The following is a 23,735-nucleotide window of genomic DNA, read 5'->3' as shown; positions in this document are numbered from 1 at the left end:
GCTCTGATGAAGTAAGACACATCTGACAAATGTCCATTGTTTTGAACAGTTGCTTACTGTTGTTTATTAGCTTCCTGGTCCATTGCACATATAAACTAGCTTACACACAAACACATACATCTCCATTGTGTTTACCAAGCATTAATTTATAAGGCATTACCAATTATATTAAGCAGAAATTTTGGATCTCAGAAAATTGATGATTTTTCTCTAAAATTTTTATTTTGTAAGTAAAACAAATTATTTAATTAAAATCTCATTTTTTTTCTCCCTTCCTTTAAAGATTCAGGTCCTTACAGATTTAAGATTTTTTTCTGAAGCCTTTTATGAGATATCTCAGATTTTTTATGGAAAAAACATGCCTTCCTCGATACCCTCTGGCTGTAAGGCTCCTGGAAAAGTAAAGGTAAATCTGCTGCTCTGATTCAAAGCCATTTCTTTACCTTTTTGAAGGCTACATTCTTCAAATTTAGGGAATGCTTCCACAAAAGTGTATTTATAAGTCTCTGGTACTGCAAACCTCTTTGTTAAGCCTTGTTATAGCTAACCATAGGCTCTTACAAGGTTTCATTGGTCTGGAAGGGAAGGGTGTCATGTGGGGGAGTACGGCATTGGAGTCAATTTTTATGATCTCTGTGTTACAGACGGTCTCAGTGGACACAACAGCCACTACCTCTTGGACTTTGGCATCTAATCTGATAATTTCTGGTTAATGTTGTTAGTCAAAACAGTCTCTTCTCATGTTTTGTTTGGATATTTTGATTTATATACTTTATACCAGAATGTTAAACATGCATTGTTCAAATTGTATTCGTAAATGAGATCACTGAAACATCCTTGCAAATGAATACTAGCATTTATATTTAAATCAGAGTGAGCTGTTATTTTCTTGTTTTGGGTTTCATGAGAATCACTGAGTGTTCTTGCAGACGCTTGGACCCTTGTGATCTAGCAATAAAGGAAATAGGAGGTAACAAGTCAGTTTCCTGGGGAAGACGGTATGCGTGAGGAGTGAGACTGACAGACAGTACATACTGGTGGGATTCAAATTTGGAAGGCCTAGAAGAAGCTGGGGAATAGGCTATCAGTCTTGAAAATTACTTGTAGAAGCTGACATTAAATATACATACAATGCATTCATTACTTCAGTGTACTCCCCTAAAATGTCACTGCTTAATTCTCAGTATGACTGATACAGCATTATAATTTGTTGTACCAGGGTAAGTGTGAGGTTATCTAGAAATAAGCCTAAGAGGGACATTCAGTAGGCAATAGGATACATCTGTGTGTGTATGTATATACATCCCTATCTCTATCTCTTTCTATATATATCTCTCTATCTAGAGAGAAAAGAGTTAGTTTTTTGCTCATTTTTTTGGCATGAACTAACTCATCTTCTTACCTGGGTTAAATGAACAATATTTTCTTGCTTGCTTCTCAGCCAACAGCCTTTCCCTATTGTAAATGATTTGCATATTAAAATTATATTTTAACTCATTTAAATATTTTATTGAATGCTTACTGAATAACAGGCACTATTTTAGCCATGGGGATTGACCAGTAAAAAGATAAATGGAGTTATTGCCTTTTGGGGAGCATGTTACTATTGGACAGCCCAGTGAAGAAGACAAACAATAAACGTATTAAGCGCATAAATATATGTCAGGTGATGATGTACTATGAGGGATAGTCAAGCTGAGCTGAGGGGACAGAGAGTGATCAAAGCAGTGGATTTTATTCAAAGTGGCTTGAAGTATCCCTTATTAAGGGAGTTTTGAGAGTGAAAGATTTGAGGGACCAACCTTTCAACTAGGAGGAAGTGCAAGGGCAAAGGCCCCGAGGGGGATGCCTGCAAAATGTGGTTGAGGAAAACCAAGGAGGCCCAGTGAGGCTGATAAAACAGAGAGGAGGAGCAGATGGTGGGACTCAGGAGCTACGGTCATAGCAGACCTCATGGGGCTTGGTGAGGAACAGGAGTTTACTCTAAGTAAGATGGGAAACCTTACAGAGTTTTGAGCAGAGGAGTGACAGCATAGAAATTACTTTTCAAAGGGCCACTTGGCTTGCTGTTTGGAGAAGAGACTGTGGATGAGCATGGGCATGAAGAGGGAGACCAGTTAGAAGGTCTTTGCAAATAATCTGAGTTAGATATGACAATGGTTGGGGTAATATTGGTGAAAGGAGTGAAAAGTGGTCTCCTTGGTGGAGATGGATCCTAGTAAATTTTGGGAGCATTAGCATAGAGATTTAAAATTATGGGACTGGATGAAATCAGCCAGAGCAGAGAGAGCAAAACAGAAATCCGAGGACTGAACCTCAGGGTCATCCACACGTAGAGTCCAGGAAAATGAGAAGGAAAGAGAAACCAATGGGTAGAATGAGGAACAAGAGAAAGTTGCCTTTTGGTTTTTAGGTGTTTGTTTTTTGTTTTTGTTTTGTTGTTTGTTTTTGTTTTTGTTTTACGAGAGAGAGTTTTTAATGTTCACTGCTTTCGCCAAAGCAAACAGTCTGAAACTAATTTTTAACAGGTGAATTCCAAACTTCATTTTTATTAACCAGTTTTCATAAGAGAAAAGTGTGGGTGAATTGTCTTTCAATAGACTGTGACTTCAAATTTTGTGTTCTCAAAGTTAATTTAAAGCCTTCCAGCTTCAATTGGGAATTTAAAAAGTGTAATTAAAAGAGGAAATGCATTCAGGGTTTATAATTAAAATAGGTGCCAATGTTATTAGGCTCGGGGCTAGTTGTTTAAAGAAAGGATTAATTAACTAGATTTTAGTTGTAAAAGAAGTAACTGAAAAAGTCTTACAGATTACTATTTGACTTTTCACAGGCTTCTTAAGAAAGTCTGTCTTTTAACATGATACTTGTACTGGGATTCTGCTCTTAGCGCCAAATCTAAAGTCCCATCATCAACTCTCTTCCAATTATATCACCAAAGGTCTTCCCCTGGATTCAGTTACTCACTTTTCAATGGATTAGAGAAGATACAGGATATCTTCGAAAAAGGGAAAAAAATTAACACTTACCAACACTTTATTCCAGTAAGAGCTATATGTGATGCCTTGGTTTCGAGGTCCCTCAAATCCCTCAGATCCTAAGACAAGGAATTGGGAGCAAGTAATATATTTGGGAGGTGATTCCAAAGAGAATGGTGAGTGTGTGGGAAAGTCAGATCGGAAGGGAGGAGAACCATCACAGAGAGCATGAATGTCCCTGCGTGGGCAACCGGGCCCTCAGAGAGACCAGGGAGAATAATCTTGTGCTTACTGGAAGGGGTTGCTCCCTGCACTCCCAGCCTCTCCTGAACACTCTTGTGGCCACAGAACGCCCTCAAGCAAAGAAATACAGGTACTTGAAGTAGGATACTGTCCATATGTGAATAACCTGTCCACAGAAGCTGCCGGTGACTTCCAGGTGACGGAGGGGTTATGGGTGGAGCATCAGTATTGACATCTTCAAAAAAGGGCCTTCTGTACCAAAAGGAATGCACCCTATAGGAAGATACATCTCCTGTGGCAAATAAATGGAATGTTCCCTAATGTAACATTGTATTTAGAGCCAAACATATAACAGGTCATTCACAACAAAGGAGAAGAACCACAAAAAGAGTTACTCTGAAGAGTAATATGATTCTGTCTCAAATTGGCAAAGATTCTTCTAAATGCTAATACTCAGTGCTAATACTCTTATGACCCAGCAGTTCTGCTCCCAGGAATCTATCCAAAGAGGATAATCAGAAATATAGACAAAATAGCCACCCGTGTTACTTAAACTAGGGCTGAATGGTGGGATGAAAGTGGGAATTAGTCCCCCTCAATGTCTAACAAAAGGAAAGGAATTAAGTTATTATGTTTCATTCATAGGATTGAACATTACCTAGCTATAAAACTGAGGTTTACAAATGACTTAATGGCATGGAAAAATGAGTATGATATAATATTTAATGAAAAGGAATACAAATACATATATGTAAAAATTTAGAATACATAAAAAATAAATTGGTAGTAAAGACATCAAAATATTAACATTGACAACCTAAAAGAAGTTGACTTATGTGTAATTTTTACTTTCTTCTTTATTCTATACTTGCTTTTCTGACTAGAGCATGTATTACTTTTACAATAAAAATTATTTTTAAAATACTTTCAGGACACATTAACAGTTTCATATAAAAATAATATTTTTGTTTCTAATGTTAATGTTTTGTATATTGACAGATATTTCAATCATTTGACTCAGGAAAACCTCTTACTAGTAAAGAAAATATACAGGTAAGTATAACAATATTTTATAAATGTTGGATATTTAGGAAGGATAATTTTTAGTCATTTCAATCTATTTAGTAGGTGTAACCCTTGTTTTTGAAAATCTCCTACATGGGGCGCCTGGGTGGCTCAGTTGTTAAGCAGATGCTACTGGGATCAAGCCCCGCATCAGGCTTCCTGCTCAGCGGGAAGCCTGCTTCTCCCTCTCCCACTCCCCCTGCTTGGGTTCCCTCTCTCGCTGTGTCTCTCTGTCAAATAAATAAATAAAATCTTTTAAAAAAAAAAAGAAAGAAAATCTCCTACATAATATGCTCTTCTATTTCTAATAATGGGATTTTATCTCCAAATGCTGAGGCCCGAGGTAAGATTGGACCGAAACTGATCTGGTTTTCAAAATGAACAAATATCAGTTATTACTTGTAAATTTTTCAATTATGTATATGTATTCATATTGTTTATCTAGCCATGTCAAGTATCTAATTTTAATATTTATCTTGACTACCTAGACGAGAATGGCTGACTTCAATTGTAGGAAAAGGATTTTGTGTGTTTTGCTCTTAGCTCACTTGTTCAATACTGCTTTTACTCACATCCTTTCTCCAGTCTGAGACTGCCTCTCAGTCAGTGGTTTTCTTTTTTTCTCCTTTATTGAAAATAAAAAAAAAATTACAAAAATAAAAAAATTTTATTGAGACATAATTGACATTTAACATTGTATAAATTTAAGGTGTTTGAATGGTTTGATACATTTTCATACTGCAATATGCTTACTACTGTAGTGCTAGCTAATGGAAGGTTTTAATATGACATTTTGTTTTTTTTAACTTTTTTTTTTTTTAAAGATTTTATTTATTTATTTGACAGAGAGAGACACAGCGAGAGCAGGAACACAAGCAGGGGGAATGGGAGGGGGAGAAGCAGGCTTCCCGCTGAGCAGGGAGCCCGATGCAGGGCTCGATCCCAGGACCCTGGGATCATGACCTGAGCCGAAGGCAGACGCTTAACGACTGAGCCATCCAGGCGCCCTTTTTTAACTTTTTTAAAAGATCATTTATTTATTTAAGAGAGAGTGAGTGAGAGAGGGAGAGAGAAGGAGCAGGGGATGGGGCAGAGGGAGAAGCAGACTCCCTGCTGAGCAGGGAGCCTGACATGGGGCTTCATTCCCTCCACTCTGGGATCATGACCTGAGCCAAAGGCAGCCGCTTAACTGACTGAGCCATGCAGGCACCCCCATATGGCATTTTCATAAGAAACTCCTCTAACATCCCAGTGTTCTTTACATAGAAAAGACTAGACTGCCCATCTCAATATGTTTGTTCTTGTCAGTAATTGAATGATTAGGATTTAAGCTTTTGATAACCTAGTAGCATTTAAATGTATTTTTTGTTTGTTTCAAATTTTTATATAAATTCTAGTTAGTTAACATATCGTATAATATTAGTTTCAGGAGTGGATTTAGTGATTCATCACTTACATATAACACCCAGTGCTCATCACAAGTGCCCTTCTTAATCCCTGTCACCCATTTAGCCCATCCCCCACCCTGCCTCCTCTCCAGCAACACTCAGTGAGTTCTCTATAGTTAAGAGTCGGCTTTATGGTTTGCCTCTCTTCCCCCCGCCCCATGTTCATCTGTTTTGTTTCTTAAATCCCACATGTGAGTGAAATGATATGACATTTGTCTTTCTCTGACTTATTTCACTTAGCCTAATACTCTCTAGCTCCATCCATGTCCTGTAGCATTTAAATATCTTGAAATCATTTTTTTAAAATCTTAGGAGTCTTGTCAGTTTGTCCGCTAGAAAGTGTTAGAACAGAGGAGTGGTAGTGCAGCCATGGTTAAGGGGTTACAAACAGATAAGGCATTCACGCAACCAGGTGTTAGTCAATGTAGAGAGACAGATGCACGTAGTTTTAATTTTTTTAAATGCTAGGAAACAGCATTCTGTTTCATGAAGTAAGCTATTTTTATTAAATAATTTTGAGAAACATTTCTCAATATTGCTTTAGTTTTATCTTCCATAATTTTGATAGGCATTATAGCCACCTTTTATTAAATGTAATCTTACTACTTTTCCATTATTGTTCTTGTTATTCCACAAACTTCATTTTTAATTTTGCTTCAGATGATTCATTGTTTGGCCTTAAAATTTGTTTTGATTTATAAGCAAGTTGCCTGCAATGAAAGAATTGGTATTAGGAAGATACACATACATATTCATATTTTGTTTCAGTGTTCAAGACCTTCGGATGTTTAAGAATATTTATTTCTTCCCAGTCATAAATTCCAGGCATCCTAAAAATACTTTTTTTAAGGAGTGTTTTTGGGTATAAAGGGAATGTCTGCCTGATCATTTCTTTTTAAACAAAAAGAGACTGACAGTAAAATGGAAAGCCGATTTCTATTAGCTAATTAATTAAAACAAAACTGTTGGTCTGCTTAAGACTCTTCAGATTACACTTTATATTTTCTGTATAGAGGGCGAGAAATGAGTGTTAAGTAGCATTACTAATTAATCTTGTTTTGATCCTCAAGTGTTTGTGTGTAATTGTCAAGGCTCATTAAGACACTGTTTGCTAGGGAGAAAAAAGAGAAACCTTCTCCCCTCTCCTCACACCCCCAACCAATCTGAAGTTTATCCCCCCCCCCCCCCCCCCCCCCGCCCGATAGAGAACGTCAGCCATTTTCCTAGTATGCAGTTTGTTGCCTGCTCAGACTCAGTGTGGTTCCATGTCTGGTTCTTCTGCGGGTAGTGATTTTCACCTTTTAGAAGAGAGTAGAGAATCAACAACAGCAATGGACTTCTCCACTGCCAGCGTTGCCTCAAACTCTCCCAAACAATGAGACTTTTCTTTTTTAATTCACATAAGGCAAATAGTTTCCCTTTCTTCTAGAATAGACAGCCCCAACATCTGAAATTATTAATTTAACAAATATTGTTAATCCAGCAAATATTTAATAAGAGCATATTGTGTGCAAGGCACTATTCTGGTGCTGTCAAAGAAATACATCAGTCAGTCAGCAACAGACAAACTCCAAGCCTTCAGAGAGCTTAAATTTTAGTGGGAAAAAACATTATAATTAAGTAAATTATATAGTAAGTTAGAAGGTGAACCATGGTAAGGGAGAAAATAAGCCCAGAAGCACATAAAGGGGATTGGGAGCTTGGGGCTAGGTTGGGGGTTGTAGTTTTAAATGAGGTAATCAGGTTAGTCTTAACTGATGTGGCATTTGTGAACAGGTAATGGTGCAAGTTTAGGAAATCTGGAAATTTAGGAACCATCTAGGAAGAGAGTGCAGTGAGTGCAAAGGCCTTAGAGGCAGGATTGCCTAGCTTGGTGAGATGGTGAGGGGCATCTTAGTGTGGCTAAGAGCCCCGTGAATGATGCGGAAGCTGTAGGAGACAGGGTCAGAGAGGTAACGGGGCCAGTTCGAGAAGAGCCTTGTAGGGTCTTTGTAACTTGGGTTCTTTTTCTGAACAGCATGGGGAGCCACTGGAAGGTTTAGAGCAGAGGGGTGGCCTGATCTACCTGTTTAAAGGGATCACTTTAGCTGATCTATTGAGTCTACTGTGTGCTAGGCACTGTTTCAGTGCTGTCAGTCAAACACATCAGTCAATCAACAATACAGACAAATTCCCAGCCCTCATAGAGCTTATATTTTAGTGTGAGTGTGTGTGTGTGTGTGTGTGTGTGTGTGGTTGTGAGGAGGCTGGGAATACAGTTTGGACATGTTGAGTTTGAGATATCTCTTAGATATCCGAGTGGACTATTTGAGTCAGAAGTTGGTTTGACTTTAAGAAGAGAGATTGGAGCTGGAAAGAAAAACTCAGGATTTCATCAGCATTTAGATGAAATTAAAACCATGAGCCTGTTTAAGATCATCTAAAGGGGAAAAAATAAAAGAGATCATCTAGGGGGAGGGAGTAAGGAGAGGGAGGAGGACCAAGCCCTGGGACACTCTGGTGTTTAAAAATATAGGAGAAGAAGAGGAAGCCGCAAGGACTGGAAAGGAATGACTGATGGGATAGGAAAGAAACCAAGAGAATGTGGTGACTTGAAAGCTGAGAGAAACATTTTCAAAAGAGGAATTGATTAATAGTGTCATATTTTGCAGACGAATCAAGCACCACAACTCACTGAGTCTTAAACAGGATCTTTTTTCACATTTAATAGCTCTGAAATTAGAATGCATTTTATAGTTGAGGACCTGTGATGGTTTAATTGGCATATAAGATAATGATGTCTTAGATTAAAAATAACATGGCTTATGAGGACTAAGAATTGAACACTGGTTTAAGGCAAGTACAGGCCATTGGTGACCTTAAAGGGTTTCAGTGTAGGAAATAAGTGGGTTTAAAAACAAATGAAAGGAGAGAAATTGGAATATTGACAACTCTTTAAATCATTGCTATAAAGGAGAGTGAGAATTTGGGTAGTAGCTGGAGAAGGAAGTCAAAGTATAGGCAATTTTTGTTTTTTTAAGATGGAAGAGAAGACAGCATGGTTTGTGCTGATGAGAATGTCTGCAGCAAGGGGACATCATTTATGATGTAGGAGAGAATGAATAGACCAGTGGGGAGAGGATCCATGGCCTAATTGGCAGGAGGGGAGGCAGGGCAGATGCTTGGGTAGGTGGGAGAGATGGAGCTGTAGGGTCTGTGGACACTACTCTGGCTGCTTCAATTTTCCCTCTTAAGTAGAAGAAGCAAGATCATTAGCTGGGAGGAGCATGGGGAGGAAAGGTCAGGATTTAGAAACAGAAAGAACATGAAATGGTTGTCTAGGAGAGAGGGAGAGTGAATGGACTGGGAAAATGTAGAATGATGACCAAGTAGCACTGAGGTTTGGTCTGGATCTTACAGTGGGATGGCTTAGCCTGACTGCATGCTTTTCTTCAGTCTTCTTCAGCTGCAGTATGCACACCTAAAGAAGGTCCAGCTTTGGATTTTACCATGGCTGTTTTTTGCCAAGGACGTGTATATGCACCGGAGAGGGACCAGGGAGTTGACGGGGTGTACACGAGGCAGAGTTCTAATGATTGAGCTTGGCATCGAAGCTGGGTAGGGAGTATGCTTGTCTACCCGTTCTTGCCCCGCTCCTTCCTAGTACCTCTGATTTACTCATGTGAAAGCAGAGCAGCCGGGCGTGCATGGCTGATGAGCTTTTGTGGGTTCTTTATTTTGATAAGACGTTCCCTCCCTTGCTCTCAGCACCAGGTTCACTCCTTATGTGGCAGGGCTGGGCTCATGAGGCACAGGTCACAAACTGGTGGGGAATGGCAGAGGCACTTAGAACTGCTGGGATAGTTCTGACGTTACAGGTCTCCTGCGATAGACCTGTCACTTATGGTACGTCGTGTCTATCCTGTATTCCACCATCTAACACCAAACGGTGAATGCAAAAGGGGATGAAAACTAATATTACCTGAAAATAGTATTTTACTGATTTGCTTTGTTTTCTTCTTTGTTTCATTTTTTTTTTTTTAGGCACTTGATGAATTAATAAGTAAAGGATTGCCTGTAATTCTGGTTACACTTGGCCAGCAACATCTTTTAAATAAGTTTTCTTTTGTTAAAGCATACTTTTTAATAAGTATGGCTGCAACAATAAATCGTGTCCCAGAAAACTCAATGAAAACAATCTACCATGGACTTACTTGTGAGAAGGGTAGAGCCAACCTTCCAAACTTGAAAGGTAATCTTTTGTTTTATTTTTTTTGCTTGTTTTTCTTTCTCCTCTTCTCCAACCGTTTCCACTCCACTCCCAGTAATCCATATGAACAGCCTAGTATATATATATTCCATATTTTTCTCTAATCTCACTTAATGATGCACACGTTAGGTATATGCATATCCGTATCCATTCATATATGTCAGTATTCATAAACTTTTTCATATATATATATGTACAAAATAGGATTTGTCATGTATTTATAAAATGATATATTTTACATTTTTCTGCATCTTGTGTTTCTTACCCAGAAAAACTTCACTAAAACCACTTCAGGTCAACTGCTTTGTTCTGCTTTTCTGGTTCTATAGTATTCTATGCTGCATATCTCACTGTTTATTCAACCATTCTACTGTTGATGTGCATTCACATCAACTTCTAGGGAACAGTGTTGAAGTGCTACATATCCATATCATATAGTGTGTATTTCTATGGGATAAGATGCCCATGTATGGGATTTGTAGGTCATAGTATATACGTATTTTTCAACTGTTTTGGATGTTGCCCTAAGAATAGTTTGTTTTTCACCATTAAGTATGGTGTTAACTGTGGATTTTTTATAGATTATCAGGCAGGGAAATTTCTTTTTTATTCCTGGTTTGTTGAATGATTTTATTTTAAAAGGGTGCTGAATTTTATTAAGTGCTTTTCCTGCATCTATTACGATGATTCTTTTTTTTTATTATTCTGTTGATATGGTGTAGTAAAGTAATTACATTCTTGGGCTAACTCCCATTTAGTCATGGTGTATAAACTCTTTTTATATGTTGCTGGATTCCATTTCCAAGAATTTTACATACTTATTCATTACAGATATTGGTCTGTAGTTTTTCTTGTGGTATCTTTGTCCAGTTTGGATATTGGAGTAATATTGGCTCTGTTTTAAAATGTAACTCCTATTATTATTATTCGGGTATGATGAGGCCAACAGATCAGGAGATGATGGCCACTAAAAACATAGTTTGTTATTTAATCCTCCAAGAGGAGGGGCAGGTTACTACCTGGGAGGGCCACACAGAGAAGCACCAGGGTCACTCAGAAGCAGAGAGAGCAGGAGAAAAACGTGGATCACGCTCTTCCTAATGTCTTTCATGTTCAGATACATCTCCCAGGATTCTTTCATAACAGTCTCCAGGCATTTATTTCTATCTTTCTCTGTCTCTTCCTTACTTTCTCCCTTAGGGGAGAAAACCCAGCCCCAGATCTTTCTGCTGGGCCTTTCCCGATTCTTAAGCCCTCTTTCATACTCAGCTGACCTCTCACTCCAGAACCCCCTATTTTAGGAGACAGCCAGGTAGGTAGGAGTTGGAAGAAGAGGGGAAGGCAAGGATATTCAATTCCATGTTATTTTAGACTTCCTTTTCTTCCTTGACAAGTTTGGTCTCTTTAGGTGGGTATTTTTGGCAGTAATTCCCAGTCGTGTTTTTTTTCCCTTCTCTCTCTCCTGTAGTCTGGAAGTTAGGTTTACTAAAGCAGGCAGAGTCTGTGATCTCAGTTATCACAGTTTTCCCTGGCTCAGAATATGGACGGTCTTCAGATTGTGGTTCGGTATTTTGGGATACTTGTGGATCTAATGGACTGTACTATTTCAAATGGTCTCACTCTCTGCTCTTAGTATGAGAGGCTTATGCAAATCAGTAGAACTGACATTTCCAAGGAGATCTTATTGAAATGTTATGAATATCTGGAAGACCCAAAATACTTTGGGGACCTGAAGGGGTCCTGTGATCCCAGGGGAGGAACCACTACTCTGTATCAGTAGCCAATAATTTAAAGAATATCATCAAGCATCCTTTCAGAATTATCTGATGTGTTGTAAAAATCATCCTCAGTTTTTGAATATATGGTATTTAGGGACCATTTGATAAAATAGTATTTCTAATTATCATTGTGGGTTTTTTAAAATATGAAATGTATGGATGGTTTCCCAACCAATGTTGAGTTTTATAAACTAGAATTAATATTTAAGTTAACCACAGATATCCTTGGTTCTTCCAAAATTTTGTGTCTTACAGAGCTATGTTTAAAGGATGATGGAAGCTCACCTGGTCAGTTTGTAAAAATGAAAGATGACTTCACTTTTAGCACGGTGAAGGTAAGTTTGGAAGATTTTTCAAATCATACTAAATTGGTTACCAAAATGTCCACTAATAGGCCCTGGACAGGCTCACTTTCAGGGCTGTGTTTGCTCTTGGGAGACCAAGTAGCTTTTCTTGCATAAGCATGGATTGAGGCCAGAGATGGAGCCTACTTCTCATGAGAAAATTAGATGCCCAGAGGTTGTCAGACTTTGACTTTACAACCTGATTAAGGCACTGTGGAAAATATGATTCATTATTTGATGAGATTTGAGTATTCCACGCCCTGTGTCTCATTTCCTAATAATAATAGTGATGACAATAGCAACACAAACAGTTACCATTTATTCAGTGCTTACTACATGACAGGCACTTTGCATGATTAATTCTTACAACTCTGTGATGTAGGTGTTAATCATTTTTGAACTATGTTGTGCTGAACCATGAGAAAATTGAGGCTTAGAAAAAAATTCACTAATGCCACTCAACTAATAAAATACAGATTGTGTTCTTAACCATTATACTAAGTTGTCCCAGTACTTATATAATATTTACTGTACAAACAAGTTTTTAGAGACCTGTTTCTTGGAAGATTGGCTGGTCCCATTTTCCTCTGCCATGCCAGGCTGCTATTTACTATTGATTGTCAATTGTAAAATCTCATTATCTTCACATTACCAGGTAGATGACCATAGTTTAACTTGAAATCCAGCCAATTCTCATTATTCCCAGATTCACTAATTGCTAATTTGCCTATCTGCTAAAATTTACTCATAACTCCAGAATTGATACTCGTGGCTCATTTGTGGTCATTTGTGAACATCACAGAGCACAGAAAAATTTGAGTTGCCCAACACACACATTCCCAGCTGAGTTGGGCAAGGCAGTGCTCTGACTTTTTGTTTCTACCCTCATACTGTAGACAAGTATCCCTTCCATGGTCTATTTATTGCCATATTTTTTTTTTGCATTTTTGTGCTTTTCGTTGGTGATTTCACTGTTTGAAATGGCCCCTAAGCATAGTGCTGAAATACTGTTTAGTATTCCTAAATGTAAGAAGGCTGTGATGTGCTTTATGGAGAAAATAAATGTGTCAGATAAACGTCAGGCTTGAGTTTTAGAGCTGTTAGTTCAAGGTTAGTGAATTTATGGTATATATTAAATAATGTGTCTTTAAATATAAACACACACATTAAACAAAGTTATGTGTGGATCAGTTGGCAAAAATGTTGTGACCCGAGGCCAACAGGAACCTATCCTTGTATTACCTCTAGGAGCAATGCTTTAGTATTTGCTAATTCAGTATTTGCAGCCACTTTATGGAAGAGTTTAAATACTGTGAGTAATGAGCGTTGGCTGTGCCTACAATAAAGGGTAACTGTGATACATGCTTACTCTTGCCATTACCCTCCTTTCCATTTCCTGTTGCCTTTTTCCTGTTTGCTGAGCACTCTTCTCTGATGATTATGTTCAAATTTCCTATCTGGTCTTCCATTCATTGTTACTTTTCTCAGTACATGAAAAACACCTGGATGAATAAGGGTGAGATATTACTTGTATTGTTTCTGAACTTACGTGGTTATGTGGTGCTCTTTCTTTAGTCGATTTTACTGACAGAAGCTGAGGACAGACTAAACTTCCTTGTGTCAGAGATAGAGCATCCAGGCCACAAGAACCTCTCTCAGTGTTGTGCTGGTGAGTTGGAGATTGTGGTGGAGGCCAGGCTTCAGCTGGCGGCAATCGCCCTGCAGAGACACCGGGCGGCATACAGGTGAGTCTCTTTAGGCACAGAAGAGAATTTCTTCCTCACCCTAATTTGTCAAATACACCTAAATCTTATGTGAGTTTTATAAATTCCAGTATTAATAGAGCTTACTTGTGTTTTCTTTTTCAGGGGAGTTTTCATATATTATTACCCTTAAAACTACAGTTCTAAACAAAATGATTGCTTTATTAAAGCATACAGCTAGGATGTTTTATACAAAGAATGAACAAATTAACAAAGCTTTGCTTTTTAATTTTATTTATTTATGTATTTATTTTTTATTTTTTAATTTTAACTGCAGTATAGTTAATATTAAAAACAAGCTCTATTATTAAAAAGTAACATTTTCTGAATTATGTTTTGCTAAACCATTTAAGAAACAGTTTTGGGTAGATGATTATTTAAATGTTATGTAATTGTTAGTGTCAGATCTTTCATTTGACTTGTTCATTGATTCACTCATTTACCCAACCAGTATCCTTTAACTACTTCACTGTTAGGCTCTGATCTAGACACTGAGGATATAGAGATGAATAGAATATAGTTCCTGTATCCATATGCTGAAAGATATATAAACAATTAAGTGGGATAATAAAAAAATATATAGACCTATATTTTCAAGAACTTCTCATATCATTTGTGGTAAATACCTCTATTGTGTGGCCGTCTGACATTTCAGTAATGATTCTTTGAATAATGCACAAGTTTATTATCTTACCATTCATTAATTCATTCAAAAAATAATTTGGGGGACCTACAATATGCTAGTTACTGTTCTAGGTTCTTGAGATATATCAGTATCCCAATACTGGATATATACTATATAGGCAAAATATTTAACAATATTGAAAACAACCCTACCCTCATGGAGTTTATAAGAGGTAATAAAGGCTGACAATAAACTATGAGCTTAATAAGCAGGTAAATTATATAGTATGGTCAGAAATGATACATGATACAGAGATATCGGGAGTAGAGATGGGGGAGGAGAAGGAGCTATCGTTTTAAAATTGTGTGGTTATAATAAAGAGTATGCCTCCAATTTGATGTTCAATGGCTGACAGCTTTCAAGCCCCACCACTCCCCCTTCTGCCCCACATCTGGGCAGGCAAATAAGAAAGCCCAGCTGCTTTCTTTGTGAGAAAAAGAAGCATAGCTATAGCTTTTGCAAAGGGGAAACCAATTCAGCAGAAATCTCACTTTGCTTTGATTAGAAACATACAACCGTCTCATCAGTGTGAGCCTTGACCGAAGACCGTCCCATGATTAACCACATCTAAATTTGATTTTATGCTAGAGCAGTGTAGATTTTTGGACATTTATGATTTTTGTGGTTTCTAAACAGTGATGAAAATCCATTTAGTCCATTTTGGAGCAGTGACTCTCAAAATGTGGCCTACAGATTTTGAGGGGAGTCTCCAAGACCCTTTCAAGGGGAACTGTATGGTCAGAACTATTTTTATAACAAACCTAGGATGTCATTCACCATCTTCATTGTGTTGTTATTTGCACTGATGCTCCTGGCATCTCACTGGGAATCACAGCAGTGGCACCAAACCGTACTAGTGGTCGTTGCATTCTTTACTGCCGCACACTTGCAATTAAAAAAAAAAAAAAAAAAAAAAAAAAAAAGCAGGGGTGCCTGGGGGGGTGGCGCTGTCGGTTAGCATCCAACTCTTGATCTCATTACAGGTCATGGAACCTACCTAAAAAAAAAGGGCCTAGTTTCATTTAAGAATGCCTTTGATGACCCAGTAGAATCTGTGTCATTTACAAATCCCGATCCTTGAATATATTTTTAATATTCTGTGGAAATATTAAATGGGAAATACCTCTAAAGCATCTTTGCTGCATATCAAAGTATGGTGGTTGTCTTGGGGAAGAACACATACGTGATTGAAATGAGAGCCGAAAAAGGAGTTTGTCTCATGGAACACTGTTTTTATTTGAAAAACCAACTGACAAACTGGTTTTTCAGACTTGGGTATTTTGACAGGCATTTTATTGAAAATGAGCAAAATGAACATGCCACTTCTAGGAAAACAACAAATAGTATTTGTTGCTAATGATAAAATCTGAACTTTTGGTCAGCGGAGAGTGCAGGCGGCTTCGTGGTGGGCTCTGGGGAGCCGAACGCGGCAGCCATGCAGGCCCTAGACGACGGCGACCGCAGCGGCAGCGAGGCCCGCGAGGCCGGTGCGGCGGGCGGAGCGGGCAGAGCCCGCGGCCAGGACCGCCAGCCTCGCCCCGGAGCTCCTGGTTGCCAGGGGCGCTCTGGCAGCCCCATCAGCCCTGATGGGGGCCCCGGCGGTGGTGAGAGAGCAGAGGGCGAGGCGGCCGGTGCCCCTCCTCAGGCCGGGCAGGCACCACAGGCCCTGGGGCCTGGTGGGGATGCGGTGCCCGTAGCTGTGGCAGCGGCAAGCCGACTGCTGGAGTTCACGCTCACTGTGCCTTTCCGGTCACCCCTGGAGGCAGAGAGGGCCCGCAGGTCCCTGGCCCCACATGCCCAACGCCACCAAGGGGTGGTTCAGAAGGAGCTTAGAGTGAAGGGCAGCGCCCTGGCCGTTAGATGGACTGCTGAAGACCCCCGTCTTCTTCCGAATTTCGATCAACTCCTTCCTCGACTGGCTTTCCCTGGTGATCCGAAACATTCGGGGCTTTGGGTCCCCTCCTCCAGGAAGCCGAGGCCCAGGAAAGGGAGCTGAGGCCTAGTCTTGTGCCCCCTACTAGGCAAGGCACAGGGAGTTGGTACTTGGAGTTAATTGCCACTTTGTTATCAGGGTTTAATTTTTTGCCCGTAGGGGCCCTTGGTCCACTTGATTTCTTTCCCTGTTGCTAGAGGAACGGGCCCTTGTTTGTTACTGCAGAAAATAAAACTGAGCTACCAAAAAAAAAAGAAAAAAAAATCTGAACTTTTGTAGGGAAATGAGAATTTTGGAAAATTTCTATTTGCTTGACAGTTTTCTAATGCTTATATAACTGTTCTGAAGAGATTGGTGGTAATTAATATTACAAGCATCATTTTTAAAATTTATATAAAGAAATGTTTCAACATCAAGGGGATTTGCATAACTCAGGGAGTTAATATTTTCCAAATCAGTGGATAATGTTCCAAAATCCTGGGTAACAAGATAGACCAATAGGTTCTAATGTAACAGAGGAGGAAATTTCATCAGTGTGTGATATTAGCTTTCACATTGTAAGAGACTTTTAAAAAACTATCACTTGTCACATTTTGGTATAGTATCAAAGAAGAATATTCACAATTATTTTAAAACGATATGAAAATACTCTTCCTATTTCCAATAGCTATCTCTGTGAGGCTTCATATACTTCAATCAAAACAATATGTCACAACAGACCATAGAAGCAGATATGAAAGTCTCCTATTAGGTAGATTTTCTCTTATTTAGCCAGACATTAAAGAGATTTGCAAAAACGCAAAATGATGCATTCTTGTCACTATTTTTGTTGTTGTTTTGGGAAATATAGATGTTTTCATAAAAATGCATTATTGATGTGCACATGTAATGGGTTTATTGTCTTTATTTTAAAATGAATAAATAGTAATGAAGTTAAAGTTCCAATATGGTAAATATTGATGGAACTCTGGGGATTCTCAATAATTTTTAAGGATATAAAGAGTGCTGAGCTAAACAAAAAAAGCTTGAGACACACTGATTTGAGAGTACTGTTACATTTGTAGCTATTTTTAAGAATACAGTGGTAGTTGATTGATAGTAAATGGACTTATTAGCACAATAATGTACCATTTTCCCTTTTGAAGTTTGAAGAGAAGGAACTTTTACTAGGTGATTTATTAATAGAAAATATACCTTGCATACATATATATATATATATATATATATAAATGTATAAATACATCGTCTCCCTCGCTCTCTAAAACATGACTATATGATTTCCTATAGAAGAATATAGAACTCTTCTCCAGACTATTTTAGAGAGCAATAGCTGTCCCAGAAAATGATTCTTACTGTTTACCTTCCGTCCCCAGCCCTCCACATGTCTTACACTCATGGAAGACATGAGTGATTTTTTTTTTTTTTTTAGGAAGGAAGAAGGAAACAAGAAAATAAAATTACAAAATGGCCACAGAAAGGAATGTCATTACAGAACTTTAATTTGAAAACCAGATAGACATACGCAAATAATGTTCAAGTGTATCAGAATCGCTCCTATTTTAAATACATGAACCTGGCCCTTGGGACAAAACCTGCAAAGACTTTGATGTTATTGCCTTTTTGCTGTGGAGTTGTCATTTGGGGAAGCCTACTGTCAAGATGAATGAGTTTTTCTTATGTGAACTTTACCCCCCACAAGCTTCTGTTTGGGCGCTGCTGAGAGTGTTGGACAGTCCCTTTCCCAAATGATGGTTAGCTTGACATTTTATGATACTTCTAATAAAATTATGTGTCAAGGAAACTGAAAGGCACATTCCCTAGGGTGACAGGTAGAGTGAGCTGCATGGATTTTATGAGAACAAACTGACCATTTTTGTCATGAATGTTAATAAGAAATAAATGGGATCAGTTATTCCAACTGTATTTCTACTTCTTTTAGGGATGTCTCTCTCAGAGTCCTATCTTTTTTTTTTTTTTAAATAAGTTCCTTTCCATTCTCCTTTATATTTGATTTATTGTCTAAATGGGATAACATTTGAGCCTTTTAATTTTGTGTCAGAATGAAACCTCCTTCCTTGGGGATTTTAGAGTTTATAGTGAGTAATCCTCCTACACTTTCTGTCTTTCTGATGGAGAGCAGAAACTAGAAATTTTCCATTGCGCACCTACACGGCACCAGGAGGATTAGGACATACTAGCATGTTTATATTTTATTCATTAGGTTTTTGGGTTAGCAACATTCCAAACCTCATACCTCATTTCTCTTGAAGTCAGAATTTAGCCTTCAGAATCAGAACGATGGGGTGGGCACCACGTCCGTCCTTCTTCCCAGGCCCTCTCGGAACCATCCAGTGCTCACCTCTGAAGCTGCGCAGGAAACAAGGGACCTCCGAAATTGGTGTGAATGCTTGAGTGGGGAAGCATGTCAGGGAGAGGAAATTGCATTCCCATATACGTAGTCAATCTGTGTTACATCTTTTGTTGTTTTCTTGCTGTTTGTTTAATTTTATTTTATTTTAAAGTAAATTTTATTTATTTATTTGACAGAGAGAGAGACACAGCAAGAGAGGGAACACAAGCAGGGGGAGTGGGAGAGGGAGAAGCAGGCTTCCCGCCGAGCAGGGAGCCCGACGCGGGGCTCGATCCCAAGACCCTGGGATCATGACCTGAGCCGAAGGCAGACGCTTAACAACTGAGCCACCCAGGTGCCCCCGTTTTCGGCTTTTAATACAACATATAGACAAAAAAGAGGGTTTAAAAATATAATTTAAAAGTTGAGTATATGTACACACTCTGGGAACCTACAAACACTGTATCTTCTCACAAGCACCCATGGACACGTATGAAGCTGATCTTATACTCGGCCAGAAACCTCAGTAACTGACCCGTAGGAAGAAGTGTACCGACCACAGTCCAGGGACACAGGAGGCCTCAAACATATATGGAGGGAGGTGGTAGGATCTGATTTGCCTCTTGATGGGGTCGCTGTGGCCGCTGTGTGGAGAACAGAGCTGCAGGGACAAGAGCCAGAGAAGGAAGCCAGTCAGGAAGCTCCCATTCATGCAGCCTGGAGATCATGGTGGCTTGGATGAAGGCACTAGCCCTGGAGGAGGTGAGGAGCTGCTGGCTGGTACCCATATGTTGAAGGTGAAGCTGACAGAACTTGCTGATGGGTTGAATATAGAGCAAGGAAGCAATGGTGATCTGGACTCTGCCTCTGGGACGGAAGACAAAGAAAGAGGGGCAGGTTTGGTGTAGGAGGCAAAAGCCAGGGGACCTGCTTTTAACCTATTCTATCAGTTTCCTAGGGCCACCATAACAAAGCACCAATAGCATTTTATTGTCTCATGGTCCTGGAGTCAGTGCTCCAAGATCAAAGTGTCAGCAGGGCCAGGTTCTATCTGAAGGCTCTAGAGGAGAAGCTTTCCTTGCTTCAAGTACCTTCTGGTGTTTGCCTGTAATCCTTGGCATTCCTTGGCTTGTAAAGGCACAACTCCAGTCACGTGGCTGTCTTCTCCCTGTGTGTCTTCGTGTCACCTTCCCTCTGTGTATATCTGTCTATCTGTCCAAATTTCCCCTTTTTATACGAACAGTGGTCATATTGGAATAGCGTCCACCCTAATGACCTCATTTTAACTTGATCATTTCAGATTACCTCCATTCTGAGGTACTGAGGGTTAGGATGTCAACATACCTTTTTTTTTTTTTTAAAGATTTTATTTCTTTATTCGAGAGAAAGAGAGAGAGAATGCACCTGAACTGGGGGAGGGGCACAGGGAGAGGGAGAGAGGGAATCTCAAGCAGAACCCCCGCTGAGCGCAGAGCCCAACATGGGGCTCAGTCTTACATCCCTTGGTTCATGACCTGAGTCAAAATCAAGAGTCTGATGCTTAACCAAATGAGTCACCCAGGTGCCCCCTTTCTTTTTTCCTTCCTTCTTTCTTTTTTTTTTTTTGAGAGGACACAGTTCAACCTGTAACACCTGTTAAATATGATAATTAACTATTCAAGTGGGGACTTAGATAGATAGGTATATTGTCCATTTGGCTTTCGCCCAGTTCTTTCCATGTTATAAAATAATGCTACAAAGCATCTTCAGGTATACAGCTTGTTCTGCATTTTGGATTTCATTTTGGAATAGATTTTCAAAAGAAGAAGTCTCTCGATATATGTTATTAAGGTATTTTGAAGAAGTGTGATATCAGTTATAAATTGGTTTAAAGTGCAGACAAACTTATGTATGGAGCAACAGGAAGTCAGGAGAATTCCTATCTCCTAACTTCTGTTTTCTTACTTTAGTACATCTGCCTTCTGGTACTTCTAGACACTGATTAAGCAATAATTTAGTGTAAGAGTTTCTAAGTGTATAGCTTTAAGTAACAAAGTTCTATAACTTTGAAAGACTGGAGAACCACATTGTGATACATATGAAATGCATATGTGCTCATTTTATTAATGAGATTGTCAGTACTAATAAGATTTAAAATATATTTTCTCTTTTAGTGCTGCAATAGTATTTTCCACACTTAGACTTATCCAGGATTCAAAACTTTTTAAAAAGAAGGGAGTACAAGATGACACAGAGAATTCTGTCTCTCCAGGAGCTTCTGTATGTATGAATTTAATGTTTCTCTTTACAATACTTACTATATAATAACTGTTAGCATGCTAGGAAATTGCCTAATTATTTGGATGAAATAAAAGGGTAAAGTAGAAAAAACTTTGAATTCAGGGTAGAAAGGTAAGTGTTGAAGCCCCACTTATGCTCTTCATTTAGTGGTATACTTGGGCAAGTCCCTTAAACTTAAAAAATTTTTTTTAATTAAAAATTTTAATTTTTCATTTAAATTTAATTTGTGAACTGATGGAATTGAATGTAATAATGACTAAGGGCCCACCAGATACATCATTCCAGTATTCTAGAACTGATTTCTTTAGCAAATAAAGTTGTTTCACTTTATTTGGCTCTTTATTTCATTTTTGAATTTATTACTTCAGCATCACCAGTATGACACCTGCGTTATTTCCTACCTTGGATTTCTCATAGATAATTCTTCCACATTAAAGCTCTGAAATCTGTTTGACGACCGGTGTCATGAATTCTTTGACATTTTACTGGAGTTTGATAAGACCAAGTAATTTAATAATAAAGTGTTGTTTAGGATTAAAACATAAAGATTCATCACATAGAATCCTTGCTCATTATTTTAAGCTTTACTAATAAAATTGCTAATATCTAGTGTCATTACAAATAAGCAAAACTAATTATCCTAAATAGAAACTCATTTCTTACTATATTAAAAGCAATAAAAATGCTAAAAAGCAATCTAATTCAAAAATTGACTTAGAGGAATGGTTGTCAATTGGGGGCTGTTTTGCCTCCCAGGGGTTATTTGGCAACATCTGGAGACATTTCGGTTGTTACAAGTAGAGAGGGTTCTCCTGTCATCTAGTGCATGGAGGTCAGGGGTGCTGCTAAACATGTAATGTCCTCCACGGCTACCCATAGTGCTGAGGTTGAGAAATCCTGATTCAGATTAAGTGTGACGTGGCTCTTCAGTAGTCACAGGAACTGTAAGCGCTGAGAGATTAAGGTATGTGGATAGGCATTTTGTCCTGTATTGCTAATCTAAATCCTAGACTTCTGGAGTACTTGATGTGCCCATTCTAGTCACCGTCCTGCCTTGAGGCCTCTGTTCACTTCTTACTCTGTTCCCAGTGCTGGCTTACCCTCCCCTTCTGTGCTTCCCACCTGTCTCTCCACATTCCAGCCTCCCCCAAGTCCTGATGGCCGCTCCTTGATATTACGTATTGCCGATTGATTGGAGCTGTCAGAGATGCATAGCAGGAAATTCCTAGAACAAATGGGCATTGTTCTAGATGATTTTAAAGTTCCCAAATGTCTAAAATGGATTCCCCGCCCCCACTTGGGAAAACTTGCCTTTGTCCTTCCCTCTCAGGAGCTCTGAACATTGGTCACCCCTTTGTAAAGTACAGTAATGAAGATGGGAAATCATTTATAATACATCTTTGGAACGTGAGCAACATACAACAGTGGATTAAGACTGGGGGTTCTAAATTCAGAAGGACACAAGTTTGAATCCTACCTCTGCCAAAACTTAATGGCGTTTAAGTAAATATTTTTTTCTTCTTTTTTTAATTGTTATGTTAATCACCATGCATTACATCCTTAGTTTTTGATGTAGTGTTCCATGATTCATTGTTTGCATATAACACCCAGTGCTCCATGCAGTATGTGCCCTCCTTAATACCCATCACCGGGCTAACCCATCCCCCCACCCCCCTCCCCTCTAGAACCCTCAGTTTGTTTCTCAGAGTCCATCGTCTCTCATGGTTCGTCTCCCCCTCCGATTCCCCCCTTCATTTTTCCCTTCCTGTTATCTTCTTCTTCTTTTTTTTTAACATATATTATTTGTTTCAGAGGTACAGGTTTAAGCAAATATTTAATCTTCCTAGGTCTCCATTCTCGCATCTGTAAAACAGAAATAATAACTCCCCTTTGGCTTTTCAGCAAGATCAAATAAGATAATGTGTATAAGATACTTGGCATAGTGCCTGGAACATAATAAATACTCAATAAGTATTAACCAGCGTTATTTATTTTTTCAGCCATTAAGATAATGTTTACAAAATTTTTGAGGACATAGATACCGCTGATAATATAATTTGCAATGAAAAATTCAGAGTGCAAAACTATTTTCTACAATGGGTATAGAAAGTAAAAGAAAAGTTGAAAATCAGTATAACCAAATATTAATAGAGGATGGCGGGATTGTGAATGATTTTATTTTGTGTGTGTATTTTTTACATTTTATAGAATGTGCAAGACAGATATCCAAAATTAAAAATTTAATAGTATTAAATGATATCAGACACTTCTCTTAACATTTAGCATTAGGCTAGACCTTTAACATTATTAAATGGCAAGATAACCATCATTTTCGTACTGTTTAGGCTACTGAAAATAAAGATGATAACGAGTTTTTAGATCCTGTTTCCCTAAATTCTCGAGAATATTTCAACATTCATCTCTGGTTGAGGTGCCGCTTAGCACTGGTGACTGCGTTTGTTGCACAGATTCATGGCATTGGAATGGTGACAGGTACAAATATCCTATTTTCTTAAGCCAAGTTTTCATAAACATTAGTTTTACTCAGGTAATGGAGGTTTTATCGAGATATATTTTATTATTATAACATTAACATTTTCTAACTTTATAGTTTGATCT

At 38.6% G+C, this 23,735-nt stretch overlaps 1 protein-coding gene across 1 annotated transcript in view; it reads left to right on the top strand.

Annotated features, from left to right (window-relative positions):
* Positions 1-23,735, top strand: part of CFAP54 (cilia and flagella associated protein 54) — a 290,017-nt gene that overhangs the window by 185,370 nt on the left and 80,912 nt on the right. The window contains exons 47-53 of the mRNA XM_025882575.2: positions 284-406; positions 4,221-4,274; positions 9,758-9,965; positions 12,017-12,096; positions 13,681-13,850; positions 20,990-21,095; positions 23,462-23,609. Coding sequence (XP_025738360.2) covers positions 284-406; positions 4,221-4,274; positions 9,758-9,965; positions 12,017-12,096; positions 13,681-13,850; positions 20,990-21,095; positions 23,462-23,609 — 889 coding nt within the window. The remainder of the gene's footprint in view (positions 1-283; positions 407-4,220; positions 4,275-9,757; positions 9,966-12,016; positions 12,097-13,680; positions 13,851-20,989; positions 21,096-23,461; positions 23,610-23,735) is intronic.

The sequence above is a fragment of the Callorhinus ursinus genome, unplaced genomic scaffold (genome assembly GCF_003265705.2).
Source record: "Callorhinus ursinus isolate GAN/ISIS: 27379988/994484 unplaced genomic scaffold, GSC_fseal_2.0 scaffold14, whole genome shotgun sequence".
NCBI lineage: Eukaryota > Metazoa > Chordata > Mammalia > Carnivora > Otariidae > Callorhinus > Callorhinus ursinus.
Note: the sequence above shows the minus strand (reverse complement) of the source record. Positions and strands in the feature narration are given on the sequence as shown.